Source organism: Neomonachus schauinslandi, chromosome 1, assembly GCF_002201575.2.
Source record: "Neomonachus schauinslandi chromosome 1, ASM220157v2, whole genome shotgun sequence".
NCBI classification, from domain to species: Eukaryota; Metazoa; Chordata; class Mammalia; order Carnivora; family Phocidae; genus Neomonachus; species Neomonachus schauinslandi.
The window spans coordinates 95392295-95413638 of NC_058403.1; the positions used below are offsets into that span (position 1 = coordinate 95392295).

The 21344-nt window shown below is 38.4% G+C and overlaps 1 protein-coding gene across 1 annotated transcript in view; it reads left to right on the forward strand.

The window, feature by feature from the left end:
- Nucleotides 1–21344, forward strand: part of WDR49 (WD repeat domain 49) — a 134477-nt gene that overhangs the window by 67569 nt on the left and 45564 nt on the right. The window contains exons 8-12 of the mRNA XM_021702634.1: nucleotides 2498–2662; nucleotides 5767–5882; nucleotides 16499–16629; nucleotides 18731–18829; nucleotides 20457–20621. Coding sequence (XP_021558309.1) covers nucleotides 2498–2662; nucleotides 5767–5882; nucleotides 16499–16629; nucleotides 18731–18829; nucleotides 20457–20621 — 676 coding nt within the window. The remainder of the gene's footprint in view (nucleotides 1–2497; nucleotides 2663–5766; nucleotides 5883–16498; nucleotides 16630–18730; nucleotides 18830–20456; nucleotides 20622–21344) is intronic.

Here is a 21344-nt window from a genome sequence, read left to right on the forward strand (position 1 = left end):
CACAGCTGCCCCCCAAATGGTCTTCCTACAACCCCAGTTTGTTCTCCACACCACTGCCAGGAGTACCTTCACTAATCCATGAACAAAAAATGCTGTATCGCCCTCCTCATCAAGAACAATTATTGCCGTGAACGAGTCATACACTCTGCTGCCTATCCAATGAAAGCTAAGCTCCCTGTCCCAGTAAGAACCTTATACACATGACTCATTATTCTCTAACATTGCTCTTTTTTTACATTTTAATTCCAGTTACTTCACATACAGCGTGATATTAGTTTCAGGTGTATAATATGGTGCTTCAACACTTCCATATGACACCCAGTGCTCATCACCACAAGTGCCCTCCTTAATCCCCATCACCTATTTCACCCAACCCTCCACCCACCTCCCCTCTGGTAACCATCAGTCTGTTCTCTATAGTTAAGATCTCTAGTATTGCTCTTCAGGGATTCCACTATCTGTCACCAGCTTGCTGCCTCACCTGGCATTCCACGGTTTACCTCATCATCCGCACTCTGGTTCCATTACACTTCATATTGTTTCTCTTGCTTAGTTCTCTCTTCTAAGCACACTCTTAATTATCTGGGAAGACTATGCTGGAATATAGAAGGCCGTATGATGTGTCTGTCATAGAAAGTCCATGATTCAAACCTCGTTATATAAGCTTGGGAACAGTGCTTAGCTGATTAGAATCTCAGTTTCATTACTGGTAGAATGAGGGTGATAACGTTATTTATTTTACAGGGTTTTTATAAAGATAAGTGAGATAGTGAGTGTAAAGGCCTTGGCATCCAATAAATACACGTTCCTATCTTCAATTGCAGATTGGCCCTCCTTACCTTTCATTTCCCATCCCCCATCCCAGTGAGAAGATTTTGGATATTACTCTCTGTGCCCCTGCCGCAACTAGGGGTGAGGCCTCCAAACTTGTAGTACTGTTTGGCACTTACTTACCTGTTTCTTGTCTGTTTCCTTACCTATACCGATAGTTCTCAACCCAGGCTGCAGACTTAAGTAACCTGGGCAGCTCATTAAAAAATGCTCCTTCTTAGTTCAGTTAAATGAGAGTCTCTGACCTGGTATACAGTCATGGTTTATAAAGTTCCCCAGGTGATTTTAATATTCAAGCCTGGAGTATAGATTCCTTCAGAGCAGGGATTCATTAGTGAATCTCTGCTGCCATCACGGAGCTGGGCATGGAGTGGACGTTCAGTGCGTGCCCCCAAACCAAATGAATGCATGCACGCATGATGGCTGACTCTCCAGGCCTTCTGAATATGCATTCAGTAAACCTGAACCCATTTGATTACAAAAATGCAATGCCCAAATTAGAGTATTATTGATAAATTTACATTTATACGATGGTAATCCGTACCTATGCAGATAAAGTCATGATTTAAGTTTTCTCAAAGTCTAGATGTTGTTCAGGCAATTTCCTATCTACTTATTTGTGGGTTCAGTGTTTTTGTCTGTTTGCTTTTCATTCTTTTGGGTCCCGAGGTCAAATGGATGAGGTGATTTTAACTTCCCAAAGGGTGCCTAAATACCTAGAGCTGATATTAGCAGTTTATTTGCCACCATAAAATTTCTCACTGTCGGGCTACTATATATAATCCTATCCCTTCTAGCGTTTGTTTTGTTGCCTTCCTCTTGGAGTATATATGCAGATTTATATTTACCCTTCCTGTGTTCTTTGTTTTTAGTGGCCCATCAATAATTGTGTTTAGCTGTAAAAATATATACAGCACCTTGAGAGAGGAGGAAGAAAGGGACTAATGGCATTGAAAGTGATAGCTCAAGGGCGCCTGGGTGGCTCAGTCCTTAAGCGTCTGCCTTCGGCTCAGGTCATGATCCCAGGGTCCTGGGATCGAGTCCCACATCGGGCTCCCTGCTTGGCGGGAAGCCTGCTTCTCCCTCTCCCACTCCCCCTGCCTGTGTTCCTGCTCTCGCTATCTCTCTCTCTGTCAAATAAATAAATAAAAAAAAAAATCTTAAAAAAAAAAAGTGATAGCTCTATCGGTTTGTTAAAATTAACTTCTTTTCCCATAATGTCTGGTAGTGCTTTCTCTTTTGCATGCTAAAGGGAAGGTGAAATACAGTAAGATGCTTCTTTTCATATAGTAAATAGTGTCAGAACACCGTGACTAATAAAATCAACTTTCTCATCTAAATGCAGTAGATTTTTAAGTTTCTTTTCAGTAGGATTCAATTTCAGGATGACCTCTAGACAGCCAGCTGAATGGTGGATAAGGGAAGTAGATTCCTATCTTTGCTGGTAAAGAGAATCATGCCTTCATTACTTCCGTTCTGGCTGAAGAATTGAAATGTTATCAGCTTAACAAAAAGAAAGAACATACATCACAAACATGTCTCTAACTGTTGTGGGGTGGGGAGGGATCTCAGTCATGGAAATTCACAGGTTAGGTATTTTTATTGAAATAAAAATGGTAGATTCTGGGGCTATATTTAATTTCTTTACAAGGTTATTTTCTCTTAGGTAATCAGCTCGGACGTGGGGTCTACTGTTTCCTTCTGGATGATAGACACTGGGCAAAAAATCAAACAGTTTACTGGTTGCCATGGCAATGCAGAAATCAGCACTATGGCCCTTGATGCAAATGAGACACGGCTTTTGACTGGTAGCACAGATGGGACCATAAAGGTGAGGACGCAGTGATGCTTTTCTACCCAGATACGAGGAGGCTGAAATACTATGTGAGGAAACATAGCTATAGCTATATTTGTTTTTGCCTTTTTGGCCATGCAAGAGGAAAGATGAGATCAGAAGAGTTAAATAACTCGCAGCATCTAATAACAATCTGTCAGGAAAAAAAAAAAGCTTTTGTGGAAAAATGAATAAATGATTTTTCTGAATAAATTATTTAGAATAAAAACACAATTTAGCTTACTTATGTCAGAAAGCCTTTTCCAGTATTCTGGATCGAGGACTACTTTGGGGAATAAGAAGTCCGAATAATTTTCCTATGCTTCAGCTAATATCTCTGGTTTTCTTCTTAGTTTATAAAATGAGAAATCAGGGCAACCAAGAAAACTTTTTAAGATGGCAGGTTCAAATTTGGGGGCAAATGAATATTTTAAAATCAACCCATGTTATAATTTGCACTTTTATGTGAGACAGTAAAGAAGAATCGTAAGCAGAACAATCATCATCTTATTTATTATCCTAAACTAACGGTATTTAATACTTCCACTTTTCTTGTTTTGTAACTATTACCTATTTATTCTGGGAGAAAGGTGCTATTATGCTTTGCAAAAATGATCAAATTTTCATGCAAAGCTTAGATACTTGCTATCTGAAATCATGCCTACCAGAGAATCCTCTCTGCTCCCCTCAGCTCTGAGACTGACAGTCTTTGATTGGAGATGGCTTGTGACACTTTAAGGCAACAGAAGGCAGTTTCCCAGAATAAGCTTTGAATGATTCTCAAATTTCTGTCATAACTAGAATCAGAGGGTATTAATGAGGTATGCCTTCCATGGTGGGGTGTATGATGCATGCTGGTAGGCTGCAAGGGAGGGTAATGGAAAGTTCTCTGGATATGTGGGTAGAACATGATGGAAGTTGGAGGCAAGAATTTAGGGGGATGCCAGGCTGGCCACTGTCAGTGTGAAGGAGGTGCTATGGCAGGTTGCAGTGAAAATCTCTGGAAATCAACAGAGCTGGGCCTCTGGGAAGATTAAATGGCATAAGGTAAGAACTGGGAGCTTGGGTTTAAGTAATGTAGTTTACAGAACTGGTAAGATGTATGAAGGTGACGGGACAATTCCAACCCCAGTAGTAAAGGTGGAATAAAACAGGAATAACTGGAACTGGAGTTTTAGACAGACTTAGGCAAAAGGAGCAAGTGAGTATCCCACTTATGGTCCTGGGGCATGAGACTGAACTGAGAAATGAGATGAGTAGACTAGGTTCCTTTTACCCCTTTCTTGGAAAGTAACCGGTTATAGAATCCAGAGTAGGGCAGACTTGCAGATGGTTGCTAAAAGCTTGCAGATAGTCCCAGCTAAGGGACTTAGTTGGACCTGGGGACAATCAGATCTTTACAGTACCTATTTGTGGGTATTATTTTAGGTGGGTTTGCTAAGGGCCACGTTTAGAGGAAAATGAAGTGACATGGGTAAAGAGCATGTGCACTCTTCAACATCTCAAGCTTTGCATCGTCGACGTTAATGTGAATTTAGTAGTATAATCACAGCTTTTGAAGGTATATTTGTCTTTATCATAATAGCACAACAGAATTCTGAAATTTGGCAACCTCTGTGTAAGATGTATAAACCTGGGTTGAGCTGTTCATGTTCTATGAAGAGACAAGAATGAATGACATTTTCCAATCATTTATAATTTAGGATCCCAAACCAGTACCTATGTCATCCAAGATTTAAAAGTATTGCCCTATTTATCATGGTTTCGAGGTATCTGATTTTTAATTGATTAGTGTTTTGAATAATTAATGTAATCATACAATAAAATTTGAAATATCAGAGTTACACAGTGAGAAGAGTTTCTTTCTCACCTCTGCTCACAGCTCCTCCCTTGTAGCACTACCACTGTTAACTGGTTTCTTGTGCATCCTTCTAGCCAAAGGGCAGCATCTGTGTTTCTTAAGGGCAGCCTGATAGATATGTTGTCCTGCATTTTGCATTTTTCTATTGTGGACATTGAGTCATATGAATGCATACAATAATAATAATGTTAGCTAACTTTTATTGCATGCTCACTAAGAACCTGGTACTGTTTTAAGCACTTGACACATACAAACACACAAATGCACACCCCCACCACATCCCCCCACATATATATCTATATGCCAATTTTACAGAGGAGGAAACTAAAACCCAAGGAAATAAAGCAAATTGCTTAAGGTTCCATAGCTGGTCCAGTTTTGACTGAGCTTAGAAATATAGAAATGACATATTCTTCTTAATGGTTCCATTGTATGCTACGGTATAGGTATTCCATATTCTGACTGTTGAGTCCCTTGTTAATGAGCAGCTGGGTTGATTCAGGTATTTAGCTTTATAAACTGCTTCAAGAATATAAAAATATTCAAAATATGTCTTTTCACACACGTAAGTGCCTCTGTGAGATGATTTTTCTAGAAGTTGAAAGTCAAGCGAGTCTAGTCAAAGGGTATATGCAATTTAATTTTGATAGTGCCCACTTGCTCTTTGTGGATGATACACCAACGATGTTTCATGGCAGGGCTTAGTTTTAGTGATCTGATGATGTTCTGTTGTAAAGTTCACCCATTGGGCCTGTGTCCTCACCGCCTGCCTGAGGAAGTAAACTCAAAAGTGCTTGTGTCTCTGTAGGATGGGATCTGGCATCCACTATCAACAGGACATTTTACTGGGAGTAGATGGGAAACCTATCCATAAGGACTGTGTTTCAGGCTCTGTATTAGATGTTTAATTCTCCAAATGTCCCAGAGCAGTAAGTGTCCCGTGTCATAAATGAGGAAACTGAAATTTAGAGACAAACAGAGAAAGAACCAGGGTTTCAACAGACTCCAAAATGTGGCTCTGCATGATTTTATAGTCTTCCCCTTAAAAATGCATACTCATTTAAAGCCTTTATATGAGTATATATAATTAGGGTATGTCATAATTAAGAAAATCCTCTCACCATTTAAATTTACCCATTATTTTTTGTTTGTAATAATCCTATTACACTGTGTTATTTAACTCAATGAAGAAGACATTTTCTGTTCTTGTCTCAAAGGTGACTAAGTTTTTCTGTTAAAGGTATGGGACTTCAGTGGATACTGTCACCACACACTAAATGTTGGGAGAGAAGGAGCTGTGGATATTTCACAGATCCTGGTTCTTAAGAAGACGATACTGGTTACAGGCTGGGAGAGGTATGATGTGCTTCATGCAAAACTGTAGGAAGGCAAAAGGAGAATGTTTGTATTTGAATCAGAATCTAAAAGATAAAAGAACATAGAAATCTTGACTGATTCGGAGTCATTAACTTGCGGGTGAGCCAGGTGAGTGAAACTGGTTGGATTGACTGAATGCTTGGTGACTAAAACATAAGATCACGTAGCTCAAGCAGCTTTGAGAGAGGTGTTAGAAGGCTTTCTTCTGGCTTTTGGAATCTTTTTCTTAATTTTTCCAGACAGGGTCATAATACCACTTCCTGAGTATTAACTCCAAAAGTTTCCTAAATTTTATAGTCAATAAATTCCTAATATATAAATTATATTCGTTCAGCTATAATGGGAACTCTCATTTCTTCCTCCCTTGTTATTTATTTTAAATTGCAGCAAGGAGGGAAATAGGTCACGGAATTCTGTATTAGCACATCCTTCATATCTGTGCAGACGGGTTTCATGGCCTGCTTACTGTTCTCAAGGAGGAATTCTTCCATTTCATCATAAGGAAAATTAGTTCTCTTTCTTTTTCTCCTGAGAGAACCAAGGGATCATAAACAGGACCTTTTCTATGGCATTGTATAAGCACTAGGAAAATTAAAGTGTGATATTTGCAGAAAATATATTGTCCATAAATTCAACAGTTCACAAAATATGGCTCTAATAGGTAATTTGCCCAACATTTTTCACTATGGAATTTTGATTTTAATGATTTGAAGCTAGGATCCAAATCAGATTTTATACCTAGAAAATTAGTGGTATATATTTGGGGACTTTTATCGATCTCATGAAAGGCTTTTTCTTCTAATGCAAATGTGCATATGCAGACTAGAAAACATAGTGCTACTTACAGCTTAGTTTTCAGGGGTAGTTTGACTATAAGGAAAGAAAGTATAATCCAGATGATTCTACTTGATATAAAGAACGAACTGAATAAGCCTCACCTTTGAAAGACAAGGCTTCTTTGCATCCTAGGACAATCATGACTCAACAGACTATGGACTAAGTATTTCTATAATCAGGTTGTGGCAATAAGTCAGTTTAATTCTCAAATATTATGGCATGGTAGATGTGAAGTATACAGCTGATCCAACTTAAATTTGGAACATAACAAAAAAGAATTTTAAGAATTCATCAGTGTAAGTCAAAAGTTTGGAGATACTGTTTTCTTAATTATATTTTTAAGATATCCATAGTTAGAAATTAGCATTAAAAGTAAGGTTTTCTTGATTGCACAGGTCAGTTTTAAAAGATTAGATGGATAGAGTCCTTTAGAAGTGGTTTAGAGGGACACCTGGGGCACCTGGCTGGCTCAGTCCATAGAGTGCGTGGCTCTTGATATCTGGGTAGTGAGTTCAAGCCCCACATTAGGCATAGAGTAGAAAGAAGGGAGGGAGGGTGGGAGGGTGGAAGGAAGGAAACACCTGATGTTCTGCTCTCTCTGGATGGGTGGTAACTTTCTATAATCTTGGAGAGGGAGCTTTGTGGAGACTGAAATGAGAGAAGGAACAGTTACCACTCCTTCCATCTTTCCCCATCTTTTCCATCTTCCACAAGGTTGTCAGGATTTGGATCCCTAGTTGGAACTGAATGTTGAAGGAATGCATTCTCAATTGTATTATTTCACTTTTATATTGGCAGATTTAAAAAGTCTATTTTTGGGGTGCCTGGGTGTTTCAGTTGGTTAAGCCTCTGACTTTGGCTCCAGTCATGATCTCAGGGTCCTGGGATCCAGCCCCGGCATCTGGGAGTCTGCTTGTCCCTCTCCCTCTGCCCCTCCCCCCGCTCATGTGCTTGCTCTCTCTCTCTCTCTCTCTCAAATAAATAAATAAATTAAGTCTTTAAAAAAATTATATTTCCTAAGTCAAAGCCCTTATGTTAGGACAGATTTTACCAGAATTTGGCAGGGTCCTTTATACCAGGAGGCATTTAACAAAGTAGCAAGAGGACTGGTTGACTGGTTATAGCGGGGGAAGGATGGTCCATTAAGCCAATTCCTTAAGAGTTTAGTGATTAGAGAAGAAATAACTGGAAGATTGACAGCTTATTAAGCTTTCTTTAAAACCTAGAGGGAGGTTGTTTAAGTTAAGCTGTCACTTTAACTTCAGGCTCTACCTAAATAAAGAGATTGGTTTGATAATTTTGCCCAGGATAAGAGAGGTAGTACATTTATTGAATGAGGTACCTAAATATGCATCTGATTTATTTTATTTATAGTGCTTTGTAACATTAGGCCCTTTATATACATTATCTAACTTAATCCTTAGCTTCATTTGAAAGGTAGGCAATATTTTGTAGATATCTCAATCTTTATCATCAGCTCTTATCTCTCTAAGCTCACTTATCCATTTGCTTTCCGGATACGTCTGCCTGCAATCTCAAATCCAACATATTTTAAACTGAATTTATTATTTGTTCCCTCCTCAAAACCCACTTTTTTCCTCCTAGCTTCAGAGCTTTGGTTAACAGCCAGAGACCTGAATATCCACCTTGGTTCTTCCTTCTCCTTGGGTATGTTCTAGTAATCTCTACACCCAATGTGGGGCTCGAACCTATGATCCCAAGATGCAGAGTTGCGCACTCTTCTGACTGAGCCTGGTGCCCACTTGGGTACTTTCCAAACTCAAATATAGGAACCTGCTTTTGGGGCATTCCCATGTAAACCATACCCCCTTGCTTTTATTTTCTCCCCTTCTCTAGAAATTCCTCTCTAAACATTGTTCATGTGGCAACATTTATTCCTGTTTCAGGTCTTGTTCATTCATCTTCTCCACCAGGACATCTCTCTTTACTCCCAGGGTGGAAATAAGCCCCCTATTTGTCTTTGTGCTGTCTAGCTTCCTGTACTTTATTTAACGTAGAACTAGATTTTAGCATTTAATGTGTGCGTGTGTGTGTGTGTGTGTGTGTGTAGTGTCTGTTTCTTAGTGGATGCTCAATGATATTTGTTGAATGATTTAATTAATGTTTATTAAATAACAGGAAATATGAAAATTAGATTAATTACTCATGATCCCACTCTGAATAAGGAGCAAGCAGGATAGTTATTCAAAACTATTCTCTTTTCACAATAAACCAGGAATCTAAGTATTACCAGTCCTCTTTCACAAAGGAGAAGATGCGGCTTGAGAAAATGGGTAGCCTGGCCAACATTACAAAGCTAGTAGGCAGCTGATTTAGAATTCCCGTGCCAAAGTCCACGCTCTTTCTACCATTCCTGAGTTACAAATGGAGTCATTAAGTCATGGGAGAGCAACTATATTCTCTTAAACAAGTAATCTGATTGAGTAGGTTGGTTATGTCAATCAAAGCTAGGAAATCAGTTTTGTGTGTTTGAAGAAACACATAAAAAACACGTTTTATCAATGAGTACTGGGTGTTATATGCAACTGATGAAACACTAAATTCTACCTCTGAAACTAATAATACACTATATGTTAACTAAATTGAATTTAAATACATTTTAAAAAAACATGTTTTAAATTAAAATTAAATTTAAAAAAAACTAACACCTCAAAGTTTTAGCTTACTATTATTTTTCCTTTTTCCTTCCCACCAATATTTTTAAACTGCACCTAGGTAGAAAGCACTGAGTTAGGAACTATGTTGGACTGAATGTGAAGAAGCATGATTCTTGCTCTCATGGGCATCATATTCTAATTGGGGAGTCAACTTACACAAGGCAGGATATGATAAATGCCACTGTGAAATGGTGCTAAGCAAAACCCGAATTGGAAAGCCCAGGTTGGTTTCTAGAAATGCATTCATTAATATCTAAAGAATATGTCAAATCTATTAAAAAGAAGAAGCCCCAAATTCAGAACTTCTAGATACATGCTTCTTACCATTTTAAGCAAAATATATTTAGAGAAAAAATTGTGAATTAACATTAACTTAGGGCCAACTAAGTAATGCCTGGTTAAATGCCTGGTCATATTTACATCAGTAAAATTAAATGAATAGATGATCAGTTAACTTTGCATTTGCATGTAATATATATAGTTCTGGTAAAATCAAATAAATAATCATAATAGTTTAAGATTTTATCCTAACCTAAAAGTCTATGATTCTATACTTTATAAAAATAGACTCAGGCTTTTAGTTTCTCCCACTGTATTTCTTTCCTTTCTGTTAAAAGAAAAACCTCTATTTATGAAGATTTTATCTCTGTAAAATAGCTAGACTTATACAAATATAAAAAAGAGAATCATTTGTATAAGTTCAAGTAATTCTGAAAATATTATTGATTGTATCTTTCACAAAGCTCTGTAAAAGTAGGTGCTCAATAAATAGGTGTTGATATAACTTGATTTCTAAAAGTATTTTTTAAGTGAAATTAGATTAGGGATTTGAAGTTCCTCAACAATAAAACTTATCTATCACAAGATATTAAATTCTTAATAATTGCTTTACTAAGGTACTATAATTCTATGTGACTCAATTGGTTTCTATTATTAGGATGAGATGCAGAATGAACATTTCCAAAGTGTAACTTACTCTGAATAACCATGTTGGAAGTCAGGAGGGGGCAGGTATGTTGGAAATTCACAAATAACCCTCAAACCTAATTTCGTGATGGCTTTGTTATCCAAAATTTGACTCCCAAGAATTTTAGGAAAAAGAATAAAAATGAACTGATTTATATTGAACTCATTCTCTGCCTTTGAGATACCTCTTTTAAGCCTAAAAAGCACAATGGACTGAACAAGGATAGATTCTTAGGATAATTGGACTAACAACACATGAACAATTAGCTTCTGAGGGAACAAATAGTTGATTGTGTTCTTTTGTTCTCTCCATGACAATTACTACCTGATAAGTTTTGGTAAATTTATTTTCCCTGCTCATTCATCCTAAAAAAGGTTGTTTTTTAAACATTTTTTTCTTTTTTTGTACTTGACAGGTGAACTAATTTTGTTCTCACAGAATTGGTCATTATATCTACATTCTGAATGAGAGATCTGATCATCTTCACAGACGACACAGTGACTCAGGATCTCTGGTGGGAGGTGTGGAATGGAACTAGTAAACTCCTTCAATGTCAAAAGAACAAATCTTTCAGACTCCTAAAATGCCTTAAAATGCTCAATCTGCACTTCAATTTAACTCTTGGCAAAAGTACAAACTTAAAGTTATCTTTGAAATGGACAAAGTGAGGAATACAGTGTGGATTCTTAAGGTATTTTAAGGATAACTGTCATTTCAGTTGAAAGTTTCAGGTTAGGTTTTAAGGGAAAGGTGGCAGCTAATTAGTTTCTCAACATTTTGACACACAAGGTCAAGTATCAGAAGGGATAGTTTTTATACCATCTTAGGAAAAGCATTTTGTGCCTTTGACTCATATTACCTAAATACATCTAGTTAATATGGGTATCTTGGCAAAAAGACATTTGACATTGAATTTTGACTGAGAGATAATAGAAGAGATATAGGATTGACCTCTTCCCTCTTGCTCCCACCCCACTCTCTCCATCCCCAAAGGGTAATCTCCTCAACCAAACTTAATATTCAGTAAAGAAAAAATTAAAAATAAATACATGTAAAGCGCTTATGAGATTCATGGCAAATTCAGAACTGCAAAGTACCTTATTTATAGTATCTTATCTTGCTAAGCCTCATATTAATATTATTAAAAGAATATTAGTATTAAAATTATTGATTTTTTTAAAGAAAGAATACCTCATACATCAATATATTAAAATATTCCACAAATATTTATTAAATGCCTATTATGTGCTAGGTACTATTCTATGCATTGCTGATACAGAAAGGAAATGAACAAAGTCCCTGCTCTCCTAGAGCTTATTTTTGGTAGGGGAGACATTATATAAACAGACAAGTAAATATAGACCACAATATCATCTAGTGTTAAGTATAATAAGGAGAAACGATGTAGAGTGAGGGATGAGCGTCTCAAGGGGGAGTGTGTTTACTTTATTTTACCTTTTAATTTAAATCAAGTTTTATTCTGATTGAAAAATCCAAGTAAGTAATAGTGCTCCCCACCTCAAATTTTCTTTTCTTTTATTTATTCAAGTATATTTAACATTACTCAGGGCTCCTCATGATAAATGTACTCTTTTTTTTTTTTTTTACATTTTTTTATTATGTTATGTTAATCACCATACATTAGTTTTTGATGTAGTGTTCCATGATTCATTGTTGGCGTATAACACCCAGTGCTCCATTCAGTACATGCCCTCTTTAATACCCATCACCAGGCTAACCCATCCCCCCACCCTCCTCCCCTCTAGAACCCTCAGTTTGTTTCTCAGAGTCCATAGTCTCTCATGGCTCATCTCCCCCTCCGATTTCCCCCCCTTCATTTTTCCCTTCCTACTATCTTCTTTTTTTTTTTTTTTAACATATAATGTATTATTTGTTTCTCTTAATCCCCTTCACCTATTTTGACCATCCCCTTACCGATTTCCCTTTTGGCAAGTACTAGTTTGTTTTCTATATTTAAGAGCCTTTTTGGGGTTTGTGTCTTTTTTTCTTTGTTCATTTATTTTGTTTCTTAACTTCCACATATGAGTGAAGTCATATGGTATTTGTTTTTCTCCAACTGACTTATTTCACTTAGCATTATACCCTCCAGATCCATCCATGTTGTTGCAAATGACAAGATTTTATTCTTTTTTCATTCTTTATTCATTCTCTTTTTATTCATGTGTATATATACATATATATGCATATCTTATGCATCTTATATATCTTATACGTGTGTGTGTGTGTGTGTATCTTTTTTATCCACATCTTCTCTATCCATTCACTCATGGATGGACACTTGTGATGCTTCCATATTTTGGCTATTGTAAATAATGCTGCAATAAACATAGGGGTGCATATATCTTTTTGAGTTAGTGTTTTCATTTTCTTGGATAAATATCCAGGAGTGGAATTACTAGATCATATGGCAATTCTATTTTTAATTTTTTGAAGAACCTCCATACTGGTTTCCACAGTGGCTGCACCAATTTACATTCTTAGCAACAGTGCATGGGTATTCTTTTTTCTTTACGTCCTCTCTAATACTTGTTATTTCTTGTGTTTTTAGCCATTCTGACAAGTGTGAGGTGTTGTATGACTGTAGTTGTTGTTGTTGTTGTTTTTTAAACTAGGCTCCACACCCAGTGTGGAGCCCAACACGGGGCTTAAACTTACAACCCTGAGATCAAGACCTGAGCTGAGATCAAGAGTTAGACGCTCAACCAGCTGAACCATCCAGTGGTTTGGATTTACATTTCCTTGATGATTAGTGATATTAGACATCTTTCTAGGTGTCTGTTGTCTTCTTTGGACAAATGTCTATTAATACCCTCTGTCCATTTTTTAATTGAATTATTTGGGGGTTTTTTTGGTGTTGAGTTGTATAAATTCTTTATACATTTTGGATATTAACCCTCAAGGGAGAGCCTTTATATAGGGTAGTCACAGAAGCTCAGTTAAGGAGGTAACATTTGGACAGAGAATTTTTCATTTATTTGACAAATATTTATTGAATACCCACTATAAGCAGATCACAGTGCTTATAGTGGGTTATTGTTATTATGTTATTGTTATGAGATTACAGAATAAGACAAGATCCTTGGTTTCTAAGAATTTATAATCTAGCAGAGGAGTGTGGCTATATATATTTATTAAATGTTATAATAAAATGAAAACAGTGTGATAGATGAGAAGAAGGAAATATTTCTTTCAATTCTAGTTATTAGGGAAGTCTACCAGAACAAGATGGACCTTAGAGAATGGTGTATGGATAGATAGACGTGGGACTGTATGTAAAGGAAATCCAGAGAGGGATGGATGAGCACATCATGAGTGAAAACAAAGCAGCTAGAAATGTGAAGGGTGCTTAGGGAACAATAAAGGTATCATTGTGTTGAACAAGAAAGGGTACTTCGGACACATAGCCTCTGAATACCTCTAGCAGTTCAAAACCAGCTCCTATAAGCAAGAAACTTATTTGAAGCCTTGGATTCTACCTTTTAAGTCCAGGTGAATTTTGCATTCTATTACATAAATTCATCTATCCTATTTTAAAATAAAAATATTGTCCCCAAACTCTTTAAATAAAATTAACACTTAGGAAAGTGAACCATATTTACCCTATGGCTTCCAGTTGCTCTGTCAAATATTTAGCTGGGAATTCATATTTTACTTTGAATATCAAGGGTAGAACAATAAAGAGAACTAATTTTAAAAAAGTAGATTGGACCCAAATAGTACTGGGTCTTGAATAATAGGCCCACACATTTAAAATGTGTCATGTAGAGAATGGAAAACTACAAATGTTTTTTATTTTATTTTATTTTATTTTTTTAAGATTTTATTTATTTGACAGAGAGAGACAGCCGGAGAGGGAACACAAGCAGGGGGAGTGGGAGAGGGAGAAGCAGGCTTCCTGCAGAGCAGGGAGCCCGATGTGGGGCTCGATCCCAGGACCCTGGGATCATGACCTGAGCCAAAGGCAGACGCTTAATGACTAAGCCACCCAGGCGCCCCTAATAAATGTTTTTTAATGAGGCATTAGCCTTATATTTGTCCAGGCTGTTTCCTCTGCCTAGAGTGCCTTCTTCCAAAACCTACTCATCTGCTATGGTCTATTCAAATATGACCCCTCATTCAGCCTTCTGTGATTTCTATAGCTGGGCTTCCTTGGCATTTGGTCAGTACTTCCTTGACTTTTACCACATTTCACTTTTTATTTCAGTCATTTTATGCTCAAGGCTCTATCCCCTGCGGCACCTGAATATGGACTTCCATGTGGAAACAAAAAAATGCTTGTAAAATGAATATAGATGAAAAACCCCCAAATGGAATGATTACTCTAGTGGCAGGATAAAAAATGTACTAGAGATGGGTAGACTAAAGGCAATGCATTGGTTAAGAGGCTGTTATAATTGTTCAACGATGAGGTAGTGAGCACCGAAGTAGGAAGCTGTCATTGGCTGTTTAAAATATAAAGGAAGGAATGAATATGGCAACATATAGCAGAGGAGGAATCTAAGTATTTGATGTGACCGAGGAAGAGAAACACACAGGAAGCTGGACTGCTGGTCTGGTAACCAAATTAGGGAATTGAAAATTGAGGCCTGGTATGGACGGAAGATGAAAACTTCAGATTTTTTGATATGTTGCTGATGGGAACATTATATAGAATTGTCACCTGGCAAGTGGGAACTTCTCAACACTGGGGAAAGTTATGAATGTAGGTAAATTTAAGAACCATTTTCATACAAGCAAGATTGCAATTTGTAGTGGTAGATAGAATCCCTGAATGAGCCCACTTGAGTAGAGAGAAAGGAATAGAGGAATGACAGTAAGGAATGTCTATATTGAAAGAAGGGAAGAAAAAAGGGAAGAGAAAATAGAGAATAGGGAATGAAAGATCAGGGAGGCAGGAAAAGAAGCAGTATGTACTAGAAAGAAAAGAATTTTCAGGAGCAAAAAGCCACATCCTTCAGAGAGTGAGGAGTTACAGTGATGGAGCAATTTGGAGACCCTTGGGGTGGTGGGAATAGAAGCAAGATTTCGGGTCGGTGAAGTGAGGCTGAGGGTGAAGCCACCAAGCCTGTGGTTACTAATGCTCATTTGAGATGTGTATGCCTCTAGCAGGAGAGAGAGGCTTAGTATAGTCTGGTGGCCAGAACTTAAATCATCAAGTAGAAACAAGGTGGTATTCTTGGTGCCCCACAATCATGCTCCTCCCTTCCTTACCAGGCCCCAGGCATTTCATTTCCTGCCCATCCTGGCCCTATCAAATTCACAGCAGTGCCCCAAGATATTGGTCTTCTTAAAACTATTATTTCGGGCGCCTGGGTGGCTCAGTTGGTTAAGCGACTGCCTTCGGCTCAGGTCATGATCCTGGAGTCCCAGGATCGAGTCCCACATCGGGCTCCTTGCTCGCCGGGGAGCCTGCTTCTCCCTCTACTGCTCTGCCTGCCGCTCCCCCTCCTTGTGCTCTCTCTCTCTCTCAAATAAATAAATAAAATCTTTAAAAAAAATAAAGAATACATTTAAAAAATAAATAAATAAAACTATTATTTCTGCTCAAAATGTGTCTGTCGGACACTTAGCCTGTTCCTTTGGAGTGGCATTTTCCAAGTGTGTTTCACAAATGATAGCTCTTCGAGATGCTATATGACCTGGGACTCTGAGGTCAGGTAAGTCTGGAAAATGCCACAGGGAATGTTAACATGGGAACTGTTCTGGAATCTCTCATGAAAAGAAACCTTACTAATTTTGTTTAAACTACCAAATATTATTTCTTCACAGACTCATCTCCTTTTTTACTTTTACTGTCAAAAACTCTTAGTGGTTCTATGGTTCCTGTACGGGGAAACTTTGCTTTGGAGTCTTGGTGATGGATAATTAATCTGATAAGTGCATAAATGTTTGGTGTTGATGGCTGTGAAAGGATAATTAACTTTCTAATATTAAATATTCACAATGTGCCAGGGAATTCAAAGAGGAAATAATAATAATAATAAAAAGTTTAGTGTGGGAGGTTCAGGATTATGGATGCCAAGTGGGTGCTGGCGACTCAAGATCTATATCAAGTTTGGGTCCACAGCTAAATTTGACTTCCTTTTTACTAGGGCTATTACGGTGTTTCGACTACAAAACTTCAATCACTTCTTCGTCCAGCCTGAAAAATGGAAAGGAGGAATACAGCACCGTGATGATATCTTGTGCGCTGCATTTTCACCTCCACAAACTCTTGTTACAGGTTAATTGAACCTTCGCTGGACAATCAGTGGTGAACGTTTGGTTTCTTTTGGCTCAGTCACTTTTAAAAAGCCTTTTCTGAGCAGCAGAATGAACAGATTTCTTGAAGAATCAGCCTTTGCACTGCGAGCTACTCTTGGTCTTTACTTCCCAGGGTAGCACGTTAGTGGTTAGGGCTGTCAGCTCTGGAGCAAGGCCACCTGGCTTCAGATCCTGGTGCCACCACTGTCCAGGGCATTATAGCGAACAAGTTATTGAAACTGTCCATCATGGCTTTCTCTGGCTAATAAGAATATATCAATATCTTGACTGATGGTGAAGATTGAGTAAGATAATCCATGTAAGGGCTTAATACAGTGCTTGACACTCAGTAAGCTTATCAGTAAATGTTAGCTTTTATTTTTACTGTCTTTTTTTCCCAGAAAGAGCGTTAGGGATGATGGGAACAAATCATACTTCTGTGGCACTCAGATGTTTCATAATGGGAACATACTAACCCTTTGGCACAATTCAGTCTAAGTAATTTTGGTTAAAGACTGGCCTCACCAAATGCCTACCAATTCACGCCCTTAAAGGATGCATGGGCATGCTTTGATGTGACATATGAAAGAGGATCAGAAATTGTTATATTATTTCTGGCCAAAGAAAACAATTTATAAAGATAGATTGCACCATGAAATTAGAGAGTCCATATTTTGACAACCAAAGTTTTTGTTTGTTTGTTTGTTTTTTTTTATAGAACTCAAAATGTCCTCAATTAAGAGGAATTAAAACTTACAGGAAAAGAGCCAGGGTATCCGTGAAGTGTTACAATAAGCGGTTTACAGCTCTGTGTACACTTCCACTTCCACTGTCTTCAGGAATTACCTGATTACTTTCCAGTAGGGCCAACTCTGCAGTTGAATTTGCTTTATAGCTGCTGAAAGTCCACCCTTGCAGGGAGTATCACATACTGAAATGTGTTGGAGACAAACTATAAGGCTGCCTCTTTGTTATTGCAAAAGTGTCATAAGTTACCTTTGTAACTGGTAGATAGATGATTTCTTCATTGACTCTCCTCCCACCAGTCCTATGTGAAAATGTTTGATCAGGCACTTTATAACTTAAGCATTTCAAAATCACAGGGGCAGATGGCTACTCCCATGTACAGCTAATCCATGCAAATCCATCATTCTTGGCCAATTTTTGAGTTACACAGGTTGCTCTTTCCAGAACAATATGGAGTTTAGTATGGATTCCTCTCTTCTTTCTCAAAATCTCAAGAAAATTTCTGTGTGTACATCCCACTCAAACTCAGTTCTTCCCTTCTGCTCTTCACTCGACACTGACACTCTGCTCAATGGGGAGCTCTCCTCACCTCGCTGGAGAGGGCATGCATTGTTCTGCTCCTCCCCAGGACAGGCTTGGTTAGACTGAGTCTCACTATTTGGGCTTTTCTGTATTCTCTGTGATGAGCAGTAGGGAAGGACTTTCTATAGGGAAAATTTTAGAATTGGAGAAAGCATTATACAATAAAGAATACAGGAGGGAGGGGATGAAAAGAACACACACACACACACAAGACTAGACATGGGAAGCACAAACAAAGAAGGATTTGATTTGCTTGCCCTCAATAATAAAAAAAGTATAATTATAATGAACATTTTTTTCAGTTCTTACAATATGCTAGGCACCACGCTAAGTACTTTTCATTCTTCACAACAACGCTATGAAAGAAATACAATTTTAATCCAGTTTTATAGATGAGGAAACTCTGGCCTCAGTAGTTAAATAACCACGTTTACACAGCCAGTAGGTGGCAGAGCTGGGAATCAAACTCAAGTTGTTCAGTAGCAAAGCCCTTATTCTGAATGCCTTATTACTATAAAAGAAAAAGATATGACAGTTATTTCTATCACATTGAATACACAGGTACGCGATGAGGATTGTAAGTTCTAAAGCTTGATAAAAATACTAGTTATTATTATTCATGTTTCCAAAAATGCAGAGAGTACCTACTATGTGCCAGATTCCATGTAAGGTATTCACGAATAGTGACTCCTTCTCCCATTGCTGTTGCTCATGTTTTCCAACTTTCTGGCAATTTATCCTGGCTCATGTAGGGAGTTACGATGGAGAAATCGTTCTGTGGAATAACAGCACAGAAAAGGCTCACTACGTCCTCCACCCTGATTATCAGAGGCTGCTAAAATCAAAATCGGGTGAGTGCAAGTTTGAAACTAAAATAATGTGGCTGAGTCAAGCCACAGTAGGCTTTGTTGTTTATTCATATACCCGATGCAGCTTGCTCCTAAATTATAGATGATTGGCTATAAGCGCCAGGGATTAGTGAGACCGTTGTCTTATCAAAGTGACTAAAGAGAACCCTGAGATTTACTTGGCTTAGCAAATTCTCCATGGCGTGCTGTTGCTTGTCTTTATGCCACATCAGCTTTTCTGAATTACTGACAACAGGGAGCAGGCCTATCATTTCCATCTAGTTTAGTTTTTGCCAATAAACCTCACCAAATTGCCTTTGAATGAACCTTGGTACCCCTTGGTAGGAAGATAGGAGCTCGTGGTCACTTGATAGGCTGCTCAGGCTCAGTCTAGAGCTTGTATTAAATATTACGCCACCTGGAAATCTTAAATTATTTCTTGCTTTAGAAACCTGTGAGGAGCATGAGATAGGAGTATATTGTATTTTATGGGGGTTTAGCCGAGCACATGAATATTTTATACTTAAGCAAAATGTCTTGACAATTGCCTTTCACATTTTATTTCAGTTTCCTTAGATACTGAAGATTTTTCCTTAGGATTATTTATTTAGGTAATGAATATCATTCTTCACGGCCCAGTGAGGTTCTGTTGTTTCAATTGGATAAACTCACAGAGCTGAATTGGACCGTAGCAAAGGACAGGTCATTCGACACAGCTTTTTTTGCGTGCAAGTTAAAGGAGTAATTTGTTAAGAGTAAGCCCTTAGAGATTTAGGGCTTACTTGTCTGCAGGCACAAAGGTCTGGCCTGCTGTATGTATGAAGAGCTGGCCATTAGGGTTCATTTGAACCCTCCGTGGAGAGGGTGGGATTCTACCTCTTCCTTTATATTGGCCTGCAGGAGAGTGACATCTTGCTCTTACAGCAAGCCCAACTGTGGCTATGATTAAAACCACAGAGAGGTAGAAAAGCGGATAATAGCAAACTTCTGAAAGATAGGAGAGGCATTGCTAGAGATGTCTTGCTTTGAGATTTTGAAGGTCCCACCCAGTGTAGATTTTTCATAACTATGTGCAGACTATTCATAGATTCTGAGTATTCCCAGTTCTTCTTAGTGTGGTCGGGGGATGATGTCACAAGATAACTGAAGTGCCCCTAGGAGTGTCCTCTCCAGAGTAACTCGCTAGCAAATAATATTGCTGCTAAAAATGATCATTTAAATATATTTAAATAGCCATTATAGCTCATGTTCCTTATATTATTTGCAAGATTAATATGAATGATTAATAACCTGAAAATGTCATGGTATTAGAATCACATTTGTCTTGAACATAGCAGGATTTCTAAGACATTAACACTGACAACAAAATGAAGTCCCTACTAATTCATATCAAGGTAAAACATAGTGTGTATGTAATATGCAAAGCAAAAATGGAATCAAACAATCCTTCAAGTTGGCGTTGAAGCAGTGAATAGCAGAAGGTCCGATTATGTTGACTGGAAGCCTGATGTCAGACTTGATGGAGTCACCGGAGACGGTGATGGAGGCGGGCCTGTTGTTTTTCATAAGCACTCAATTGAAAAGCAGATGTTTCTCCTCCTTAAGACGCCTAGCTTTGTGTCCATCACAGATACAGAGCCTCAAAAGCTTTCGAGTGCTGGGAGGAGCCGCTCCCCCCGCCCCGGCCCAAACCAGGCTGCCCTGGGAGCCCACTCCTTGGAGACCCACACGGAGGGCAATGATGCTGTTGTGGGGCTCTGCTTCCTTGAGGCAAGAAAAACCACCGCAGAGACAGGTACAATATACATTTCCATTTTGACTGTAGATCGATATATTTGTAAAACGTTGGGAAAGGAGCAAGGAAGACAGTTTAATCTGTTCCTTTGTAGGTCTTGTACAGCTTGACTTGGTGTACCTAACAGTCAGTGCTGGGTCACGGGAGGCCACGGGCCACACACAGCAAGCGAGGTCAGGGATCAGGCGGGAGGTCCAGGAGCAGGTGTCAGACTCGACCCCAGCAGCGACTCACACAGTGCCGCACAGGTCAGGATCCGAGTGGAAAAAACTCTGGCAAACTATTTGCTGTGGGTGATGATCAGAATTGGTGCACCAGCTGTGGTATAAAGAGGTTTGGTAGGGTAGGGGGCACAGCAAGAAAGAGGCTCCAAATACATGCGCCAAGGCTTAGGACTACATGCGCCAGAAGGGTGGAGTCCGACTGTGCACCGAGTCTCAAAATGGGCTGGGAGAAAATAGAAACTTAGAGATTGGGCCAATAGCAAAATTTAAAATAACTACTGATTACAGATCAAGAGAGCTGCTTGCTTTTTTCTTAATTTCATTTCCCTCCCTCTTTCTTTCTTGCTTGCTTTCTTGCTTTCTTTCCCTTCCTTTCTTCCCTCTCCCTTTCTTTCTTTCTTCCTTTCTTCCCTCTCCCTCCCTCCCTTTCTTTGTTTCTTTCTTTCTTTCTTTTTCTTTCTTTCTTTCTTTCTTTCTTTCTTTCTTTCTTTCTTTCTTT